Here is a 23,630-nt window from a genome sequence, read left to right on the forward strand (position 1 = left end):
CCTTTCCCTAATTTTAAATAAATAACCCCGACAAAGGTTTGTTCGAACCTTGGGTAGGTTCGGTCGAACCTGCTCTCTAACGCTGAATTTACAAAATAGGCAAAAAGTTTCCAGTTTTTAATTCCAGAGGAGGTGCGACCGAACTCAAGTATGTTTGGGCAAACCAAGGTTCGGACGAACCCCCCATGTGTTCGGTCGAACCTACTCTGAATCCTTAATTTTTGCAATTCTGGCAGAAAGTTTTCAGATTTACCTTCCAGAGTAGGTGTGACCGAACTTAAGAAAGTTCGGTCAATCCTTTCACAAAGTTTGACTGAACCTTGAGGGAGTTCGGTTGAATCACCTTATTTTTCAAAGATACTCATTTTGCAACAAAATATGCACAAAAACCCCTCTTCAAAACACACTAAAAAACCATACAATCATGCTAAAGTCAAGGCATACCAACGATTCAAACTCAACCAAATCCTAAAAACACATAAATCCATCAATCCAAAATTGTAGATAGAAAAATTAAAGCATCAAGAAAAAAGAAAAGAGAAGAGTAGAAAGGGTTAGAAACTCGGGTTTCCTCCCGAGAAGCGCTTCTTTATGAGGTCACTAGCTTGACCATAAGAAAAATTCATCAAGGGGGAGGCTTAGGATCCAAAGGATGAAGCATTAGACATTAAATGCGACCAACTTCTTCCTTGCAAAAGTAGTGCTTCAAACGATGACCATTGACCATAAACTGGTTACCATCCGCATCTAACTCAAAAGAACCATAAGGAGTAGTCTTTGATATCACAAAAGGACCTGACCACTTGGACTTGAGTTTACCTGGAAACAAACGAAGCCTTGAGTTGAAAAGCAAAACCTTGTCTCCAACATTAAAGCTCTTGTTTCGAATATGTTGGTCATGCCACTTTTTGGTCTTCTCCTTATATAATCTTGAGCTCTCATAAGCATCATCTCTAAGCTCTTCAAGTTCATTGAGCTTAATCAATCTCTTCTCACCGGCCAACGATAAATCCATATTGAGTTTTTTTATGGCCCTCCAAGCCTTGTATTCTAACTCAAGAGGAAAGTGACAAGCCTTTCCATAGACCAACCTATAGGGGGTCGTTCCCATTAGAGTCTTGTACGCCGTCCTAACAGCCCATAGTGTGTCATCAAGCTTGAGAGACCTATCTTTCCTTCATCTGTTCACCATCCTTTTAAGAAGATTCTTGATATCACGATTCGAGAACTCCACTTGTCCTTAGGTTTGAGGGTGGTAAGGTAATCCAACCTTGTGATGAACGCCATATCTCATGAGAAGAGGTTCAAATTTCTTTTTTGCGAAATGGGAGCCTCCATCACTAATTAATACCCTCGGAACCCCAAACTTAGGAAAAATAATCTTCTTTAGAAGCTTAAACACAACCTTGTGATCATTGGTAGGTGAGGGTATGACTTCAATCCATTTTGTCACATAATTAACCGATACCAATGTATATAGATTTCCACAAGAAGAAATGAAAGGCCCCATAAAGTTCACCCCTCAAACATCAAAGGGCTCAACTTCTAAGACATTTTGTTGAGGCATTTCATCTCTTTTGGTTATGCCACCACTCCTTTGACACCTATCACATTGTGAAACAAACTTGTGGTATCCTTATACATCGTTGGCCACCACAATAGAGATTGAGAAATTTTTGCCACCGTCTTATCAACAACCCCTTGTCCTTCGCATGGTAGTGAGTGGAAATGCTCAAGAACTCCTTCGATTTCATGATCCTAAACACATTTTTGAAAAAGGCCATCTCCACATTGTTTGAACAAGTATGGGTCATTCCAAAAGTACCTCCTCACTTCCTTGAAAAACCTCTTCTTTTGTTGAGAAGAAAACTCCGGGAGAATGATTCCACAAGCAAGATAATTGGCAATGTCCGCATACTAAGGGCTTACTACATGATGAATCCATAGCCATGAGAGCTTCAAATCCTATCTCATTATTGATTGGTACATCAATTTTGTTCTCAAAAGGTAGCCTAGACAAATGATCCGTAACGTAGTTCTCCACTCCCATTTTGTCCCTCATTTCCATGTGATAATCTTGAACAAAGAGAACCTAACGGATTAGGCGAGGCTTTGCTTCCTTCTTATTCATGAGATATCACACCGCAATATGATCCGTGTACACAATCACCTTAGAGAAAATATGATAGGACCTAAACTTATCAAAAGCAAAGACAACCGCTAGAATTTCCTTCTCCGTTGTTGTATATATAGTTCTTTTGAGCTTCATCAAGAGTCCTACTTGAATAGTAGATGGAACATGATTTTCCTTCTTTCTTTTGTCCAAGCACGAGACCCATTGCAAAATCACTCGCATCGCACATTATCTTAAAAGGCAAGCTCCAATCCGGAGCTTGCACAACGGGAGAGGAAATGAGAGCTTCCTTGAACTTACGGAATTCCTCAAGGCAAGCCTCATTGAAGTTAAAAGCAACATCCTTTTTCAGTAATTCAGTCAAAGGTTTGGCGATTGACGAAATGTCTTTGATAAATCTCCGGTAAAAACCGGCATGCCCAAGAAAAGCTCGTACTCCCGTGATAAAAGTAGGATGGGGCAATTTCTCAATCACCGAAATTTTGGCCGGATCAACCTCAATGCCATTTTTTGAAACTTTATGGCCGAGGACAATGCCTTCCTTGACCATGAAGTGGCATTTTTCCCAATTCAAAACCAAACTCGTCTCTTGACACCTTTTCAAAACTTTTTCAAGGTTAAGAAGACAAGTGTCAAAAGACGAGCCACCAACACTAAAATCATCCATGAAAACTCCAATTTCTTTTTCAAGCATCTCGGAGAAAATAAAGGTCATGTATCTTTGAAAGGTAGAAGGAGCTTTGCATAAACCGAATGGCATTCTTCGGTATGCAAATGTCCCATATGGACTTGTGAAAGTAGTTATCTCATGATCGCTTAGATGGATAGGGATTTGGAAGAATCCGGAATACCCATCCAAGAAACAAAAGAAAGCGTGGTATGATAGCCTCTCAAGAATTTGGTCCATGAATGGGAGAGGGAAATGATCTTTCTTGGTGTTTTTGTTCAACCTCCTATAGTCAATACACATTCTCCACCTGGTCACCGTCCGGGTGGAGATTTCCTCTCCTCCTTCACCTTTGATTATGGTCATCCCACCTTTTTTGGAACTACATGAACCCGGCTAACACACTTGCTATCGGAGATAGCATAGATGATGCCTGCCTCACGTAGTTTTAAAATTTCCTTCTTGACAATCTCTTGAAGGTTGGGGTTCAACCTTCTTTGAGGTTCAATGGAGGTGGAATGATCATCCTCAAGATGAATACGATGCATGCATGCATAAAGAAGGGCTAATACTTTTGATATCATCAATGCTATACCCTATCACATCTCTCAAAACATCAAGTAGTTTTTCCAAATTAAGACCATCTAGGGTAGCATTGACCTCTTTATCAAGATAAGCATATTTCAAAGAAGGGGAAGGGGCTTGAGTTCTACCTTGGGAGGAAGCTTAGAACTCTCCTCCAATTTCTCCTCCTTGGACTCAAGCTCGATCTCAAATTTTTGTTCAACTCCTCCTTTGAGGATTCCTCCATTGCCATGACAAACTCTTTTTCCTCTTAAGAATGGAACTCTTATTTGCATGTTAGAGCTTCTATCATTGAATCTTGAGGCCTCATCATGACCTTACCCAAGCGATCTAGCTCCTCATTCATAACATAAACTCTATAGCATTTTTCAACCATGGGGGTCTTGAGTAACTTAGAAAACTCAAACAATCATCTCATCGGCCACCTCACATGTGATGGTGTTGTTATTGAAGTTGATGACCGCCCCCAAAGTTTTAAGAGCTTCACGTCCCAAAATCAAAAGGAGTGTTAACATCTTCCTCCATATCCATCACTACAAAGTCACAAGGCACGTAGATGTGTCCCACTTGAATTAGAACATCCTCAAGCTCTCCACAAGGTAATTTCACCAACCGATCGGCCAATTGAATTGTCTTCCTAGTAGGGATCATCTCTATATTGAGTTTTTGAGAAATGGATAGAGGGATTAAACTAACACTTGATCTAAGATCGGCTAAGGCGTCCCTGGCTTCCATGTTCCCAATTTTCACCGGCAAAGTGAAACTTCCTGGGTCTTTTTACTTCTTGGGCATCTTATGTTGGACAAGAGAACTCACTTGATGTGGAAGGGTGATAAGCTAATCATTGAGCTTCCTCTTGTTGGTGAGAATATCTTTGAGGAACTTGGAGTAAGATGGCATTTGTGTCACAATTTCAAGGAAAGGGAGGTTGATGTGCAAATTCTTCATGACCCTAAGAAATTTTGCAAACTTGTCATTAAACTTCCTCTCCGCAAGCCGACCGGGAAAAGGAACCGGTCCATTAAGATTCCTAGCCTCACTAGGAATTGAAGTTGTCTTCTCATTTTCAAGCTTCTTCTTCTCCGATCATCTTTATATCTCATCAACTTTTTCTTTCTCACCTCCCTTGTTTTCATTCACACTCTCCTCTCCTCCCTTATTTTCCTCACTATCCCCCTCATTTGGTCCTTCATAGGAAGTTCCCGACCTCAATGTGATTGCCTTGCAAGTATCGGATATTGAGTTGTGAGATGGGTTAGGTTGTGGTTGTTCCGGTAGAGTAGATGGTGAATTAAAAGCGGTTCTCTCGGCCAATTGAGCTAGTTTTGAATCAACCATCTTGTTGTGAGCTCTTATCTCTTGCATTTGTTGCCCAAAAGTTTGCATTTGAGCATGCATGGCTTGAAGGAGTTGAGTTTGTGTTAGCTCCACTTGAGGTGCTTGTTCTTGATTTCCTTGAGGTGCTTAGGTTTGATTGTTGTATTGGTTGTTCCTTGGATAGCTTCCTCTTGGGTTTTGGGGTTCATATGAAGGTGGATTTTGATATTGAGGGTTAGAGTTGTAGGTAGGTTGAGCTTGTTGGTTCCATTGTTGAGGTTGAGATGCAAACCCAGGTGGTGGTTGTCTCCAAGATACTCCACCACCGCTTCCTCTAAATCCCTCTTGCCTTGTGTTGTATGCCGCTACATGCTCGGGGATCAAACATCCACAATAAGATGTATTATGGTTCATTCCTCCACAATTTTGACAAGAGAAAGAGTTATTTTGAGAGGAGCTTGCTCCACCGCTTGAACTTGCATTCACACTCGTGTTCAACTTGGAAAGCCCTTTTGTTAGTTGATCAATTTGATGTTGTAATCGATCAACTTTCTCCAATTCGTAAATACCACCTTTCTTTGGAGCATTTCTTATTCGGCCCCCCTAGAGTAATTCTTTGCTACCTCTTCTATTGTGGCTTGAACTTGATTTTGAGGGATTTTGATTAATTAACCACCCGCCCCCCCATCCAAATTGGCTCTTGACATGGGCTCCAATCCGTCGTAGAAAAATCACATGAGAACCCTTGATTGTACTCATGGTAGGGACACGCTTGCACCAACTCTTTGAATCTCTCCTAAGATTCACTAAGACTTTCATCGGCTTCTTGCTTAAATGATGCGATTTTCCTTCTCATTTCGGCGGTCTTCTCCTCGGAGATAAATCGCTTCAAGAATGCCTTTACCACCTCCTTCCATGTCGTGAGAGTGTTAGAATTTACTTGCTTTAGCCATTTCTTTGGTCGTCCGATCAATGATTGCCGGAAAAGGTGCATACGAATGTAGTCTTGACTCACTTCATTGGTTTGCATCATTGGACACAATTCAAGGAATCGGTCCAAATGTTCAATAGGGTCCTCACTTGAACTTCCGGAAAATTGCTCTGATTGGACAATTCTAGTATATTGTGGATGGATTGAGAAGTTGGTTTCTGTGACGGGTAGCAAAATCCCTCCCGTGAGCACATAATCCTCCGGATTTCAAAGCTCACGAAACAAAACATCATTTTCTTGTCTCGCCATTAATCCGCTTTGTGAACTTGAAGAGTAAGTATCACTCTCACTATCAACTATATCACCAAAACCTCTTCCCTCGTCTTAATAAAGCCTACGGACTTGTCTCAAGGTTCGTTTGATCTCGTGGTCAATTTGATGTGAGGGTGCTCCTTGAGACCTCCTAAGCATTCACCAAAGGTAAGCAAACAATTAGCAATGACAATGATGATAAAACAAACAAAACAAAAAGAAAAGCAAGTAAAATGACTCTAACAACAGCAATAGTAGACGCTAAATAAGCTGCTTCCCTAGCAGCGGTGCCAAAATTTGATCACGGGTTGAATAGGTATTTAAGCTACTACCCTAATCAAATTAATCATTTATAATACCTAAACTTACACCAAACTAGTTAGTGGCAAGTAAAGGGTCGAACCACCAGGAAAGCACACTAATTCAACATTAAAATTCCCTAATGTAAGAGTAAAAAGGGGATTGTTTTTGTATTAGTTTTGTTAAAGTAAGAACACTAAAACTACAAATAAGCAAGAAAATGATGATTTAAATTCAGGGAAAATGACGCTAGGGATATGGGGGTGTCAAATATGATTAGAAAAAGGGGAATAAAAATGATTATCATGAAACACATGCGAAAGAACACAAGATTCTACCTAAACAATTCATTCTCATGCAATAGTCTAGGCAAATCAATGAAAGAGGTCTACACTAATTAGGATCATTCTCATGCATCCTATTAGTTACAATCAAATCAAGAGAATAAAGAAACACAATCCATGAAAACTCTACTTTAATAACTCATTCTCATGCAATCTTTAAAATAGAGATGATCTTAGTCTAGTTCAAATCACTTTCATGCATTTAAACTAGAAAACATCAAATAGAGTGCAACAATAATCCCAAGCTATCAAAAATAATTTCTTTCATCAATTTATGGCATGAGTTCAATACAACCATCATCATTCATCCAATATCAACTCATAGTTTCCACCCACTTCCCCTAGATAAAATATAAGCCTAGAGAAGGGAGATTAAACATATTATCAATACTAGAAACAAACTCAAGAAACTCAAAACAAAACATGATTAAAAACAATGAAATCAATAACAACTAGATGAACTAATAAGATAACAAAAATAAACAACAATAAATGCAAATAAATGAATCTAAAAGTGAGGATTAGAGATTACTAAAGAAAGGATTAATGAAATATGAAAACTTGGATTCTTGCTCGATTAAAGATTAAACTTGAGCAAAGTTGAATACAAAAAGGATGCTTGAATAACAATCTACTTTCTCTCTCTAGATTAGGCTAATATTCTATGGAATTAGAAGTAAGTAAAACTTATTGCATTCAAAGGTTCTAAAACGTGACTTATATAGTCCGTACACAGCTGGCTGAAGTCAGCAAAAGGTTCGACCGAACCATGGGTAGTTTCGATCGAACATCAGGGTAGGTTCGGCCAAACCATGGGCAGGTTCGGTTAATCTTGCCTGCTCCTGGTTTGGTCAAACTTCTAGGGTTCGACCGCTTCTACAAAATGCTGAAATTTGAAAAGTTCCTGCCTCCAAAGTTTGGTCGAACCTTTTGCAGGTTCTGTCACACTTAAGGTTCAACCAAACCTTTCTTGAATTCGACCACACCTCCTCTAGAACTTGCTTTCCTCAGCTCCAATTCGACTTAAGCTTTCTCCTCTTTGAAGACCCCTGTTCCTACAAAACACGAGCATGGAAATCAGTGTAAAGAGTAGGAAAAAATCTATGAAAAAGGAAGATAAAAGAGAAGGGAAAGGAGAAAAAAAAACTATGTAAAAATGCTTAGAAAAGGGTCAAACAAGTGCAAATGAGGGGAGAATCCTTAGAGAGAAAAGGATAAAAGAGTGGAATAAATGCCACTCATCACCCCTTACCAAACTTACTTTGAAAATCTCACAAACTAACTGGAAAAGGTAGAATACACGTATCTACCTAGAGAGTAAAATCAATTTGCCGATGCCTTGGAAAGACTAGCCTCAATGGTTAGGATTCCTACTTAAATTGAGCAAATGCCCTTAACGATAGATAAGAGGCACAAACCAGCTTATATCCAAGCAATAGAAGATGATGAAGTAACCCAAGAGGAAAAAGACAAAGAGGAAGAACCTTTGTATACACAAGCCCCTATGCTGACAAAAGAGCAAAGCGAGCCTTAAGAATTTTGGCTTTCCAATATGTGCTCATTAACGACGAATTACACAAAAGGGTACCTAAAGGTTGAGCTCTTCTATGTGTAGGAAAAAAGAGGCCCAAAGGGCTGTGAGAATATTCAACGAAGGGGTATATGGAACACACATAACTGGAAAAATGCTAGTCAAAAATATAATATAAAGGATATTATTGGACTACCATGAGTAGGGACTGTCATCAATATGTTAAAAGATGCCGTAAATGCCAAATATATGCTGACTTGCAACATGTGCCCCCGCATATTCTCTACACCTACACGTAACCATGGCAATTCTCAACATGGGGAATAAATATCATTGGAAGAATTACTCCTCCAGATATAGGAGGCCATGAATATATATTAGTAGCAATTAATTACTTCACTAAATGGGTTGAAGCAAAATCATATGCTAAACTAACTGCAAAACATGTAGCACTCTTTATCGAAAGATCATTTGTCGATATGGAGTCCCACGTGAAATGATAAGTGACAATGGAACTCATTTACAAGAAGAATGTGAAGAAGTGTTACAAAAGTATGGCATTAAACACCATCATTCATCTCCGTATAGACCTCAGGCAAAAGGTGCGGTTGAGGCAGCTTATAAAAATTCGAAGAAAATCATCGAGAATATGATAGAAAATTACAATGATTGGCGTGACAAACTCCACTTTGCCCTGTGGGGAAATTGCACGTCAATTCGGTCATCAAAAGGGAATATGCCATTTTCCTTAGTCTTTTGGATGGATGTCGTACAACCTGTAGAGCTAAATTTACCTTCTCTACGCATTGCGTTATAAAGTGAACTCGATGAAGTAGAATGGACTAGAGCGAGATCTGAAGAGGTAATTCTACTTGATGAAAAGCGACTAGTGGCTCTACATCATACTCAATGTTATCAAATCCATATGGCTAGGCACTTCAACAAGAAAGTCAAGACAAGGAATATAAAAGTTGGAGACTTGGTGTTAAAAGCATTAAGGAAAAATGCTTTAGACCCAAGAGGCAAGTTTAGACCAAATTGGTCAGGTCCATATATTGTCAAAACTATCCTATCAGGAGAAGCTGCAAAACTAACTGATATGGATGGCAATGAGTTCTCAAATATGAAAAATCTTGACCGACTTAAGAAGTACTACCCATATTTACTTGAGTAGGATAATTAAGAGAGCTACATTTGGCCTGATTCCTTAACAAAGGATACGTCGGCAACCCTTATAGGGCGCGACCACTTTAATTTTTACAAACCTCGCATTCCAGCAAAAAAAGTTATCGTCCGGCGACGAAGGCAACGTCGGGCGACAAGCAGCAGCGTCTGGCGACGAGGATAACGCCAGGCGACAGAGACCAACGTCTGGCGATGGACTTATATTTCAACGCCATTTTTTCCATATTAAACTGGAAAAATTTTCGACTTCCGTACTCGAATATTTTAAGAAAAAAAATGAAGTGTTATCATTTCTTTAATAAAGAGTGTAATTTAAATGTTTATTTAATTTAAAAAGCTGAAATTGCATTAGAAAATTAAGTAAAATTACATTCTTTATTAAATTCAAATAAAATCTTAAAATAAAATAAATTGACTTAAAAACTAAATTTATCTAATAAGTTGAAAGTTAAGCAATGATTTAATCTTTCATCTCCTTCTTTGATCTCTTCCAATACTTGTCAGCGTCTTCCTCCTCATCCATTAATTTCTCTAGTAGGCATCCTTTAGAGGATCTGCATTCAATTTTGGTGTAAATAGTTTCTCCATTAGCCAGTACACCATCTTTCTTCTCTACCCAAATTTTCTTTTCTTTAGATTCATATTTCCTTTTCTCTTTGCCTTTAGTAGTGTCTTTCTTCTTAGGCATCATAGGTGTTTTGGACTCAACTTTTTCACCTAAGTAATCCTTAACAGGAGCTATCTTGTCTCCCAGATGATTCTTCACATTGGTTATACTTTGGTCTTTCTTCTTGTCCTTCTTAGGCTTATCAAGCAGCCAATGCTTCACATCCTTGGACAAAGAAGGAGGAACCTTTTAGGTAACAACTCCCCATAAAGGCCTAGCACTCCAATAAGTATCAAATCTCTCTACTTTTTGTGAAATAGGGACTTCATAAGGACGATGAAGATCTCCAGAAGGAATGGTTTGAGAAAAGCCATACAGTCTTTTTACCCTGTAGGGGTAATAAAAAGTCAACTTGGATATGCTTGGAAGACACCAGAAGGGTTGCTTGTTGACACCAACCATCTTCTCAATTTTCCACCATGGGATGATCCAATTGATAGCAAAATTGCTTCCACAAAATCGCTCTACTCCTGGCGACCCATCTTTATGGAAAGACGCTTCGTTCGCCTCACAAATTAGTTTGGAGTATATTTGTAAATATTGTTAGGAGGACTAATTAATTGTAGTCTCTCCATTAGTCATATCTGCAAAAAATTCAATGCAAATAATTAGTATTACTATACAAAAATATTTGTTTTTTAAATATGTAATAAAAAAATATTATTTTTCTACCTGTAATAAAATTAGAGAGCCTAAAAAAGGTGCTTTTAGATTTTTTTTTTTTTCATCCAAACTAAGCATTGTTTCTCCAACAATTAATAGCATTGGATTCCTCCATGATTCAATTTGTTTCATCACAGACACTAAAATTGCTTGACCCTCACCATTATTACCATTAGTGAGGATATATTGGCTAAGCATGTAAAAGAGAAAAGCTCTTCTTCTACAAACATTAAATGACTCATAATATGATCCATCAAAATAATGGTGTGAAAATTCTTTTAGATTAAATACAATACCATCTACAATATTTATTAGATCTCTGTCTTTCAGATTAAAGAAGCGCTTAAAATCTTTATCATAATATTCACTAATATTAGGAATTACCGCAAAATCCATGGAGGGAAAGCCTAGAATGGCACCAAATTCTTCTGGTAAAGGACTAATTTCATTATAGCCTAGTCTAAAGCAATGTGTGTCTGGATTCCAATATTCTAAGGCGGTATGAATATAATCTATATCTATATCTACCCCCTTAATACCATAAATAGCTCCCATATGAAAGAAATCAAGCTCTTTTCTCTCCCTAACAGTCAAAGAACGGCACTAGTAACGAGTAAAATCACTAAAACTCTTAGACATGATTGCTTAGAGAGAATAAAGCTATAACTATTATTTTAATCTGTTCGAAATATACAAAATTTGAAAGTTTTGGGGACTATTTATAAACAAAACTGAAGCAGTTTGTTTTTCAAAAGGATTTTGAGAAAAAGGAGTCTGTCGCCAGACAACAAGGATAGCGTCTGGCGACGAGTCTTGTCGCCTGGCGACGAATTTAGCGTCTGGCAACAGATAGTCGGTTCGACGACAGCTTATTTGCACTATGAAAACCATATGATTTCTTCGATTACGACTCGATTTTTGTGCATTGACTATATAATTTCTTTGATTAAATTAAGCTTAATTAATTTTAGGCTTATGTTTGTCAAAATTTTATTTTTTATATTTTATTTTTTCTTTTGGGGGGGGGGGAAAGTCGGGTACCCTCCATTAATAATAAAAATGATGAAGATTTTTTGCGCAAAAATTAGTCACAATTTTTTGCACACAATTAGATGCACAAAAATAAAATAAAATGCAAAGATAAAATAAGCATGATAAAGTTGTATATACAATATGTCTAATGTAGAAGTCATATAATTAAAATTAGCAAAGTCCTACAAGTCAAATAGAATAAGCACAGGTACAACTATGGTGCCGGTGGACGCAAATGGGGAGGCACTTCCAAAGTATCAAAGAACAAGGTAGATCGTGGAGTATGCCCCTCATCGGCCCCAGGATCGCCAACAGTCGGGATCGACAGAGTAGGACTAGCCCATCCAGGATTATTCCGAAGCTCAATAGCCAACGACTGAGGCTGCGGCGGCTGCTGCGACGACGAGCCAATCTCGTACATCCCACCATCCCCTTAAGGAGTCGATGGCATGCCTCCTTGGCCTGCTGGCCTAGCATATGCACCCTTAGATAAAGAGCCTAAACCCTCTAGTCTCTCAGGTGGAGCCGTCTTCGATCGACCACCCTCACCCTTAAAGGAGGTACGACGACGCCTCGAGTCGGACATCTCTCTCCTAGCCTCAGGTCTAGTTCGGGTATGAGGAGGAATAGGTTGTCCCTGCAAAAGTAAGCCATGTCAGATGCTAACTGAGTAAATCAAATCATAAGATAATGATAAGAGAAATACCTCTAAAGTGTCGTCACGACGACAAGAAGCACGATCCCTCCATCTCACCAGCTGGTAACGAAAGGCGTCCAAACCTCTCGCCATCATCGTAACCACATCGCGAGAGAACTGTCAAGAGACAAGTCAGTAGCGATAAAAAAATATAAGTACAAGTAAAAAAGGCAAATAAATGACTCACCCAAGTCTGACGGCGTGGTATCGATTGCTCGATAAAGCGATGATGTAGAGGAGCTAAGGGAATCATCTCCTCAACAGGGCCATGCATCCCTTGATAGATAAACTAGGTAATTAGTATCTACTTGGGGTTGAACAAGACACCAATGCGCAAGATAAAGAATACCTCCTCTCCTCACTAAGGAAAAACAGGTGGTGGAGCTAAAAGCGGTAGTAGGGCCTATGAATCGCATAGCTCCAGACGAGCGTGCGTCCACCAAGGCTTGCCCTCTGGTGCCTACTCGCCAATATCCTCAACCTCACCTCATCGAATATATGCCGAGGAGGGCGAGCTAGAACAATGAAGGCCTATGAGGAGTGCTAAATAGCAACTCTCTCGCCAAGATACACCACAACATCATACATCCCCTAGAATTATTAACGCTGAGTAGTGTATTGCGCAGCAAGCGCAAAAACCTTGAAATCGGCCCACGACCGAAACTCTATAGTCGGCTCCTACAAAATGCATACTCATAACATAAATCCTACTAGAGGTATAAAGAGTGAGTAGTTGAAGAACATACCGAGAGGATCAATTCTCAAATGCGTCTAGAGGTGACATTTGCACTGTAACGACCTCCCTAATTGGAAGCAACATGGAGCTCGCGAGGTGAAGGTCTCGACGGCGCAAGAGGTGGAAAGTACTCGTAAAACTAGATCTACGAAACCAAAGAAATGTCAAAAGATGCAAAAATAGGTCTAGAGCTAACTTTAGAAGGAATAAAGCGTACCACTACGACTCTCCAAAAACTAGAAACTGCGATATCTCCCTCGAAGGACTTATGACGACTAGAAAGTCGCAGTCCGACTTGGAAGTCCACATAGGCCCAGCTAGCCCAATCATACGACCCAACTGATCAAAGGTCGCGAACAGCAGGCAGGTTGTAGAGTAGCACTCAACTACCTTTGTCAAGAGAAAAGGTCCCTGACAACAAAATAAGAGCAAAAAATGTGCACCCGCTGCTCTTGGGTGGTTGCAGGGTCCTAAAATGCTGCTGCAAGCGTACTCCGGCGAATGCATCTTGTTCTAAGCTGTGTCGAGTCAGCCTCAACACAAGCTTGAATAATTATAGGGCCCAACAACTCAAGCACCTCTAGAGAAAAGAACGTGATCTCGCTATCGAAACGAAGCGGGATTGAGGTGAACTCCAATCCTGTAATGAGACTGAAGTTAGTGGGGGAAACGGTCATCTCACCCCAAGGAAAGTGAAAAGTGTTGGTGGTGTCCCAAAAGAACTCCACCAAAGCTCGGACTACATAGTGGTTATGTCCGAAAGAGTACATAGCCTGAGTGGCTCGCAGCAAAGGAGTCATTCCACATGACTCCCACAAAAGGCGCAAACCAACATGGTCGCGGAAGTAAGTATTGTAAAAAGAGTTGATAGGCGTGTTGCCAGAACCATGGCTACGAACCCTCCACTTAGAATCCCTCGACGAACGCACTCTAAAATGTGGAACTCTAGCTCAAAGTAAAGAGTGTGCTTATCCCACTATGGAAACCTCCCTAGAGAAGGGGAGGTACCTACGAGATTGTCCTCTTAACGATTCTCCCTAGAACGTGAAAGGAATGGTGTCCTTCGAACAAGTGTATTATTCTGATAGCGGGTTCATAATTATTAGAAAGCTAATATATTAAGCAAGGTCAAGTGATCGGAATGCCAGGGTGAAGGCCGCTTCCGATCAATAATATTAATGTATAATTAATATTACAGCTTAATCTTGACTGAACCCTTCGGGTCACACCCTAGAAAATATACGAACCGTCTCGATGAATTAATGAATGAATTCGGAAGAAATTAATTCGTCGCCCGAGTATTAAATATTTAGACGTCGGAAATTCGAGTTTAGAGCGTCAAAACCAAGCGTCAGAAGTCAAGTCAAGATAATAAAAGACGAGACACGAAAATAATAAATCAACAAGACCAAATTACCCCTAGCATCGGAATGCCCCGAGCAAACTGAGTGCTAGGGTCATTTGGTATAGCATGGTGGCTAGCATGCGCACAATTCCGAGCTTAGGCTCCAATACCGCTGTGAGGCTCAAGAAAAAGGAGGTCAAAAACAAGGCAAAGATGCACTGCTTCTATTGTAGTAAGCAAGGCCACTACAAAAGAGAATGTAGCGTGTATATGGAAGATGAGGCAATAGGAAAGATAGCCTCAATCTCATGTATCATCCATACACTTGAAAATAAGCAATTTATAAGGTATTAGATACCAGAAAATTGACTCATTTTATGCTCTTTTTTCAGGAACGAAATGAGCGATGTTTTTCAAGTAGTCATGAGTACACAAGTGGAAGATGAAGAAAGTCTATCTAATGAAAGCTTGTAATCTCATGTATTTTGTCTAAACCTTGTTAAGTTTTATCTACCATACTTTGATCTTGCGACGTTGGACGTCATTTTAAACCTTGATCACAAGACCTTTATTCAAAAGTCTTGTTTATATTTATGGAAATTACACCTTTTGTGTGTTTGGACAAAATTGTTTATGATAATACCAAATGAGCTAAGACCATAGTGTCAAACAAAACTTACTTGTGGCATTGTCGTCTTGGCCACATTAACATCAAATGTATCAAGAGACTTCTACAAGAAGGTGTTCTTGACTCTTTCGATTTAGAATCGTTTGAGAATTGTGAGGGATGTTTATTAAGCAAGATGGTTACGCAGCCATTCTCCAAGCTAGGAGAAAGGGCAGGAGAAATATTAGGTCTAATACACACTGATGTATGTAGACCAATGAGCTTAACCATAAGAAATGGACACCGATATTTCATCACCTTCAAAGATGACTATAGTAGATATGGTTATGTCTACCTAATGTCACATAAATATGAATCATTTGAAAAGTTCAAAGAATTTCAGAGTGAAGTTGAAAATCAGGTTGGTAAGAAAATCAAAGCCCTTCGATCGGATCGAGGTGGTAAATACTTTATCTAAGAATTCGATGACCATCTAAAAGAAAGAGGTATATTTTCATAATTGACACCTCCAGGAACTCCTCCATGGAACGGAGTATCCGAAGGGAGAAATCGAACCTTGTTGGACATAGTACAATCAACAATGGGTCTTAGTGATCTTCCTATCTCTTTCTGGGGACACGCTCTTCTAACTGCGGAAATAACACTTAACCGTGCACCATCTAAAGCTATAGAAAAGACTCCATATGAATTATGGACAAAGAAACCTCCTAGGTTGTATTTTCTAAAGATATGGGGATACGAAGCATATGTCAAGAAATTGATTTCTTACAAACTTCATCAAAAATCTGACATGGTTTATTTTGTGGGCTACCCAAACGAAACCAAAGGGTATTACTTCTACAACAAATCGGAGAAAAAAGTGTTTGTTGCTCGCGATGGTGTCTTTTTGGAGAAGGAACACCTTTCCAAAATGACAAGTAGGAGGAAAATTGAACTCAGAGAAGTTCGTGAGGATGAGCAACAAAATCAGAATGACAGTCTAAGTGCTCAAACAGGATCTATTGACGCAGGTCAAAATGATCAAAATGTGCAAAGTCAAACCGATAATGCAAATGCTCAATCTAATACCCTACGTAGGTCTTAGTGGCTAAGATCTCAACCTGATAGATATCTAGGTTTAGTATTAACCGAGATATCAGAAGACGTCATGATTATGGATGGAGATGAATCGGTAACCAACAAGCAAGCGATGGCAAGCACCAAATCTGCTAAATGGCATGAGGCCATGAGATCTGAAATGCATTTCGTGTTTGAAAATCAAGTCTGGGACTTGGTTGACTTACCCGAAGGTTATACACCTATCGGATGTAAGTGGATTTTGAAGAAGAAAACCGACAAAGATGGAAATGTATTCATTTACAAAGCTAGATTGGTGGCAAAAGGTTATAGACAAGTTCTTGGTATTGATTACGATGAAACCTTTTCACTAGTCGCAATGCTTAAATCTGTTAAGATCCTCCTAGCAATTGCTGCATATTATAACTATGAAATATGGCAGATGGACGTCAAAACCGCCTTCTTAAATGGTATTTCGGAAGAAACTGTGTACATGACACAGCTAAAAGGTTTTGTCGACCAAAACAATGTTGGAAAGGTTTGTAAACTTAAGAAGTCCATTTATGGACTAAAGCAAGCTAGTAGAAGTTGGAATCTGCGATTCGATGAAGCTATCAGTCAGTTTGGTTTTATCAAGAATCTAGATGAATCTTGTGTTTACAAGAAGGTCAGTGGGAGTGACATCGCCTTCTTAGTCTTATATGTCAATGACATATTGTTCATTGGAAACAACATTTTGTTGTTAGAGTCTGTAATGGTCTGGCTTGGAAAATGTTTCTCAATGAAAGACTTGAGAGAGGCTCAGTACATACTAGGCATCAAGATCTATAGGGATAGATCAAAAAGAATGATTGGATTGAGTCAAAGTACATATATTGATAAGGTACTTGCTAGATTTGGCATGGAAGGGGCCAAGAGAGGTCACCTGCCGATGTCACATGGCATGACCCTGAGCAAGAAGCAGTGTCCACATACACCTGATGAGCGGGAAAGAATGAATCTGATTCCATATGCTTCGCTTATTAGATCGATCATGTATGCCATGATATGTACTAGGCCAAATGTTCGTATGCCTTGAGTGCTACGAGCCGTTACCAATCAGATCCAGGAGAGGCCCATTGGACTATGGCCAAGAATATCATAAAGTACCTGAAAAGGAACATGGATAAATTCCTGGTATATGGTGGTTCAGAAGAATTAGTTGTCGAAGGTTATACCAATGCAACTTTCCAAACAGATAGAGACGATTTCAAATCGCAATCTGGATATGTGTTATGTCTAAATGGAGGAGCGTTTAGTTGGAAGATTGCCAAGCAGAGTACAACTGCAAATTCTACAACTAAAGCCGAGTACTTAGCAGATGCTGAAGCGGCTAAGGAGGCTGTTCGGATTCGTAAGTTCATTGGTGAGCTTGATGTTGTAACCTCCATAAAGGGTCCAATAGCCCTCTATTGTGACAACAATGGAGCGATTGCTCAGGCTAGAGAGCCAAGGGAACATCAGAAAGTCAAACATGTCAAACGGCGGTTTCACATGATTCGAGAATGGAAATCAGAAGGTGAAATCAGAATTTGCAAAGTTGGAACAAATGACAACGTAGTCGATCCACTTACTAAACCTTTGCCTCAAGTGAAGCACAACAAGCACGTTGAGTCAATGGGAATCAAGCATGTAGGAGACTGGCTTTGATTTCCCTGTTTAGTGTTTTGGTTAAATTTTGAACATTTAATGTAAGACACTAAGAAAAATCATTCAAGTTTTGGAGTAATATAAATTTCATGCAATATTTTAATACATTGTATGCTATTTAATTGTTGTTTAGGATTAAATAATGAGTCCATTCGATTCTTGTAATATTCAAAATAGGGTATCAAGACCAGTCTTGGTAAGGAAACATCTATTAAGTGAATGTTGAATATTATAATCGAAAATTGTCCCTAACCGAGGTCATTTTAACGATGGACGATTAATGACCAATTGAGATTAGTGTGTAGTCTGATTTATAGCATTGTTTCTTGTGTTGCGAGGACATGATTATCATAAATCATTTGCACAGGTATTGGTTTAGAACCATATTGGATCGACCTATGAGGATACTTTAAGAGATTAAAAATCGGTCATAAGTATACTTCTCATTATGGCTATCAGAACCTATTTCCTCGACCATGAGTATTGTGAGTTCTCTTGTTTGAGTACTAGTCCGTTTTGATGTTTTCAAACGTCTGCCGTAATAGGGGATTATAACGGCAACACTCGGGCGGCTATGTCCTCTCAGTAAGAGGAGCTACATTACAAGACTGGGAATGTCCCCCTACTAAAATAGGGAAGATGTCTTTGTTGAATACAAGGCCTCTCGTAGAGCGAGACTGTAAAAATGCATGGTCGTGCTTTAGAAATTTTTATCTGTTTAGTGACAGTCGGACTTGGAATCGAGAAACACTTCTGGACGTAAAAAGGATGACAAAATAATATTACCTTATAGTTCATGAAGAAGACATGAAGAAACATAGGAAAAAGGTGATACACTAAATGCTCACTAGTCCAAAAGGACAAGTGCGAGATTGAAAGGAATGGTGTCCTTTTAACAAGTGTATTATTATGATAGCGGGTTCAGAATTATTAGAAAGCTAATATATTCAGAAAGGTCAAGTGATCGGACTACGTGGGTGGAGGCCGCTTCCGATCAGTAATATTAATGTATAATTAATATTACAGCTTAATCTTGACTGAACCCTTTGGGTCACACCCTAGCAAATATACGAACACACTCAACGAATCAATTCGGAAGAAATTAATTCGTCGCCTGAGTATTAAATATTTAGACGTTGGAAATTCGAGCTTATAGCGTCGAAATCGAGCGTCGGAAGTCGTGTCAAGATAATAAAAGACGAGACACGAAAATAATAAATCAACAAGACAAAAATAACCCTAGCGTCAGATTGCCCCGAGCAGACCGAGTGCTACGGGCATTTGGTATAGCATGGTGGCTAGCATGTGCACCAAGCCGATCCTAGGCTGGCTGGTACGTATGCTAGCGCACCAATGCTAGTATCGCCTGCTAGCAGCGATGGCCAACGCGCGCAAGGAGCATCGGCACTCAGCAACAGCCCGCATCCTTGATGCGCAGCTTGCTGGCCGAGTGCACAAGTAGCCCGCACAAGCCGTGCTGGGCTTGCTTGCCAGCAGTGCCAAGCAGCCCGCATGCTTGTGCTGGGCCTGTTGGCAGTCGCACATGGTAGCCCACCTTGGGTGCCTTGGTTCCCAAGTGTGGTGCCATATGGAGCATTGTAAGAGGTGGCTAGAGGAATGAGGTGGCCGATTTTTTGAGAGGGAGTGGGGAGCAAATTTGGTCCCCCCTCCTCCAAATGATCCTCACCTAACCTCTCTCATGAGCTTGCCACTTGTTGATTTATTACTAGTTTGATTATTTATTTTATTTTAGCTTTAAAATAAAATGGAAAAATCAAATTCTCCCACATTGATGGGAAAGATTTTTTACTCTCTAGTTTTTCCTATAAATACCCAAGTTGGGGTATTGGGAAAATCACTTGAGTGAGAGTTGAAAAAGGCATCACCATTGTGAAAACCTTTGAACTCATTTAATCACTTGGGTTTTGGTCGGACCTTGCTAACTCCAAGGTAGCGGACCTAAAAAGTCGGTGTTTGTCCTTTGTGGGTAGATACCGCTAGAGGCTCGGTATTTTCGAAGCTAAAGCTTTCAAGTAATAGCCCATTAGGTCGGGCGAAGCATGCGTCAAAGGTAAATTTCGATTTTATCCTTATTTGTTTATTTGTTATGCTTTATGTTTTATTAATTGCGAGTGGTTCTTTGGGTCGGGGTCGTTTCCGCGACAAGTTTGCTTACCAAACCCCAACAAAACGAGAATGAAAACTCGAGCCTCGTTGTCTAGCAATTCTATATTATGCAAAATACCAAAAAATTAAGTTTCTATAGTATCTAAGGTTCACCTAGCCGCATGATACTATGTTCGCAAAAACAGAGTACGTAGTACACTTTATCATAAATAGAAAATTTCAGCAGTCAAACGATTTCTTGCAATATTATGATAAATATTTTGTCAAATTTTGACAAAAATGGCAAGCAAAAACACGAAGAATAGGCCACATTGTTCTCACGAACTCAAGAGGGTCAACAATGGCAAATTGCTCATTTCTTCACAAAATTGAGTAAAACAAGTCTCAAAATTTTCTAAACACGATATATAAACATAGTCTAGCAATTTCAAGGCATAAAACTCTATAAACAAAGCAAATTAAGCATAATTGGGTTCGATTTTTTTGAATACCCGCGCGAGAACATATCTGAATTCAGCAAAAATCAAGTGAAGTTTGAGAAAAACTTACAAGAATCCGGAAAACAGATGAGATAAGCTTTCATTTGCAACAAATTTGAGCGAACTCGGTGGACAAAGGAGCAAGAACCACCAAATTGAAGTTTTCAGCAAAAACGAATAGCAGCAGCAACAGCCACGGCAAATGAGGATGAAAGGGGTTTTGTTTCAAAAACCCGACTCTTATGCTAGACGAGGAGTTCGTAACAGGGCGAGGGTCCTCGTCGCCTGGCGACGGAGCAAAATTACGGCGACAGTTCTTTTCAGCGTGCGCTGCTGCAGCGACAAAACACATGGCCCTCATAAATGATTATGTGGACCTTATGCAATACTTTTGGGTTTCTTGGTACGCCAGTTAGCCCCTATAAGCGATTTGATATGATTAAGTAATTGGCTCGATTACAATCTAAATAGGAATAGAATTGATAAAAGATCGTCTCACTTAGCTTAAAGCACATAAACATTGGCTCATTGCAAAGGCACCGACATAATGGTTCATAAGCAGCAAAAGCACCAACATAATGGTTCAAAAGTAGCAAAAAGCGCCGATGTACTTGCACCGCGGAAATTTTTGCAAATATAACGGCATCAAAGTTCAAGAAAGCCTTAAGGATCGACAAGTGTTAGTCTTCAGTAACTTTGTTTGGAATATTATCGCAAAACTGAATATGGCTTCAAGAGGATTTATCTTCGACAACATTCCCTAAGATATGGAAGGTAGTCAGCGAAACTGAGGATTGCTTCACGAGAAGTTATCTTCGACGACGTTCCCTAGGATGTCGAAGGTTGTCAAAATCAAGAGATGACTTCGAGCGAAGTGATCTTCGACGGCGTTTCCTAGGATGTGGAAGGTTGTCAAAAGCAGGAGGTGATTTCATGAGAAGTTATCTTTGATCATGTTCCCCAGCTTGTGGAAGATGGTCACAAGGCGCTAGAAGGTTGTTTCAAGCGAAGCAATCTTCGATAGTGTTCCCTAGCTTGACGAAGATCGTCACAAATTTGGTTACTCCAGAGGCGTGTGCTTGAAAGTGCAAGATAGGCGTTTCTTAACTTGTTTATCTGTTTAACTAATACTAGTTTGCAAGTATTGGCTTTACAAGAATGATTTAGGATCGCAGAACGTTTAAAACCATTCTCCGTTTTAATCGCTACTTTGACTTTTGTTTTCGAAACATTAGTTTCTCCAATCTCAGTCAAAGTGGGGGCTTCTGTAGACACCCAAATGGTCTCCCCAAAACCAAACCTAGTGATGAATATCTTTCACGTCATTTGAAGATTGCCAGTGATGAATATATTTCTATTTCTGTTTTCAAAAATATTTCTTTTCTTACTCTGTTTTTTGAAAATAGCCAGTCCAATTTAGTTTGGTCCATAATAAAAGTCAAATAATAGTGTAGTTGGTTGGGCTCAAAAAGAGCTTTCCAATGATATTTTATAAGCCCAATTCCGATGAATTTTGAGGAAGTTATAGATTAGATTAGGCGCAATGATTTTAAAGGTGGCCCAATGATCTAGAGGAGGGACTATTAATTATTATTCCTAGCTTGATTAGGATTGATTTTAGTCATCTTGGAATATCTAGAAGGTTCTTTTTAATCATAAAAAGGTTAGGATTGATAATAATATTTTAAAGATGTTTTATTTAGAATAAAATATATTAAATCTGATTTCGAAAATTGCTTGGACGCCTAATTACCTATAACCGGTGTTGAAGTTAATTACGCGTGGAAAAGCGTGTTGACTTTTGGACCAGCGCGAGATGAAGGTCAGCGCCTGGCAACGAGCTTGTCTTCTGGCGCTGACTCTTGTCATTTGCGACAGGAGTTATTTTAATCCGAATATGATTTTCTTCGATCCCATGCTAATTTTTCTATAAATAGGGGTCGTATCTCCATGTTTTGAAATCATCACCACCTAGAATTCTCCTCTCTCTCTCTCTCTAAATGATAGAAGCTTTCTCTCTCCCTTCTTTTTCTAAATCTTCTTTCTCTCAAAATACCTCATACATTAGCTCAAGAAACACCTAGCCAAGTTCAAAGTTGCCTTCGCCCTATACGTGAAAGGTTTGATTTTTCTAAGGGTTTGGTCCCAAATCTCTATTTCAATTATTTTAATTTAATTATTGTTTTGATTTATATTTTCCTTGAACTTTCAACCGTGTGTATTTTGTTATTATAAAGAGGTATGAGACATCGAAGTAAGTACTTTAATTGTCTAATTATTCTTTTGATATAGAAACGATGCTTAGATTATTATTTTTATTCCAAGTATCATGTTATGATGTTTTTATTGCTTCCTAGTATCATGTTTAGGATAATAACTAAAATTTCTAATATCACTATGATTATTACGAAGCTTCCTATTTCTTTCCTAATATCATGTTAGTATCATGTTAGGGCTACAGATTTAATCTTTATTATTTAGTGACATGCTAGGGTTTGTTATTAATCTTGTTAGTATCATGCATAGGATCTTGCTATTTATATTATGCTTTAACATTATTGACATTGTTATTATGATTATTGTCATGATTATTATTATTATGATTATTATGTTGCTTGATGATTATTATTGTTATTGCTTGATCACACCTTTTATACATGTTTAAAGGAAATTTGTACTTGTAATCACTCTTAATAAGATAATTAATAATATTGTTTAGGTTAATTTGATTATAATTCAAGTGATCGCCAATAATAGATTTATTTGTGCATTAATATTAAACCAACAAAGATTAAACAGGTTTAGGGTTAATCTGTTGATTGCATGTTAGCTAGAAACCGCACATGAATATGAGAAGAATAATGTAGAGGCCTATTATTAGGGCAGGTTCGATCTCAAATAGGTTGGATTTGTACCTTCAATTCATCCCCGAACTTCCAGCCATTGTTCCAGACCTATTGGAGTTAACGATCTCTTGGATCGTTAAGGGGTGTAACCTTCACCCTGTGAACGGTTTACAAGTTCCTAAAACTTGTTGTCGACTCTTTTGCTCTAGCTTCCTTCCATTTGGATGTCACCATGCTTAAGTGTATGATTACAGTGGGGCTCAAGTGTAGGATGACTTGAAATATTCCTTGCACCTACTTACCCAAATCGGCCGAGACCCCAAGGGTTTAATACCGAGATTATATCATTCCCGGATGAG

The 23,630-nt window shown here is 39.0% G+C and overlaps 1 protein-coding gene across 1 annotated transcript; it reads right to left on the reverse strand.

The window, feature by feature from the left end:
• Positions 1-667: 667 nt before the first annotated feature.
• Positions 668-1,015, reverse strand: LOC110713290. Its single transcript, XM_021891748.1, has one exon. The coding sequence runs from the start codon at positions 1,013-1,015 to the stop codon at positions 668-670; it is 348 nt and encodes a 115-aa protein (XP_021747440.1).
• Positions 1,016-23,630: the final 22,615 nt, after the last annotated feature.

Source organism: Chenopodium quinoa, unplaced genomic scaffold (assembly GCF_001683475.1).
Source record: "Chenopodium quinoa cultivar QQ74 unplaced genomic scaffold, ASM168347v1, whole genome shotgun sequence".
In the NCBI taxonomy this organism is placed as follows: Eukaryota; Viridiplantae; Streptophyta; class Magnoliopsida; order Caryophyllales; family Amaranthaceae; genus Chenopodium; species Chenopodium quinoa.

Excerpts from the sequence above, each read along its gene's own strand:
- LOC110713290 (XM_021891748.1), bottom strand. The coding sequence starts at position 1,015 with ATGGATTTATCGTTGGCCGGTGAGAAGAGATTGATTAAGCTCAATGAA.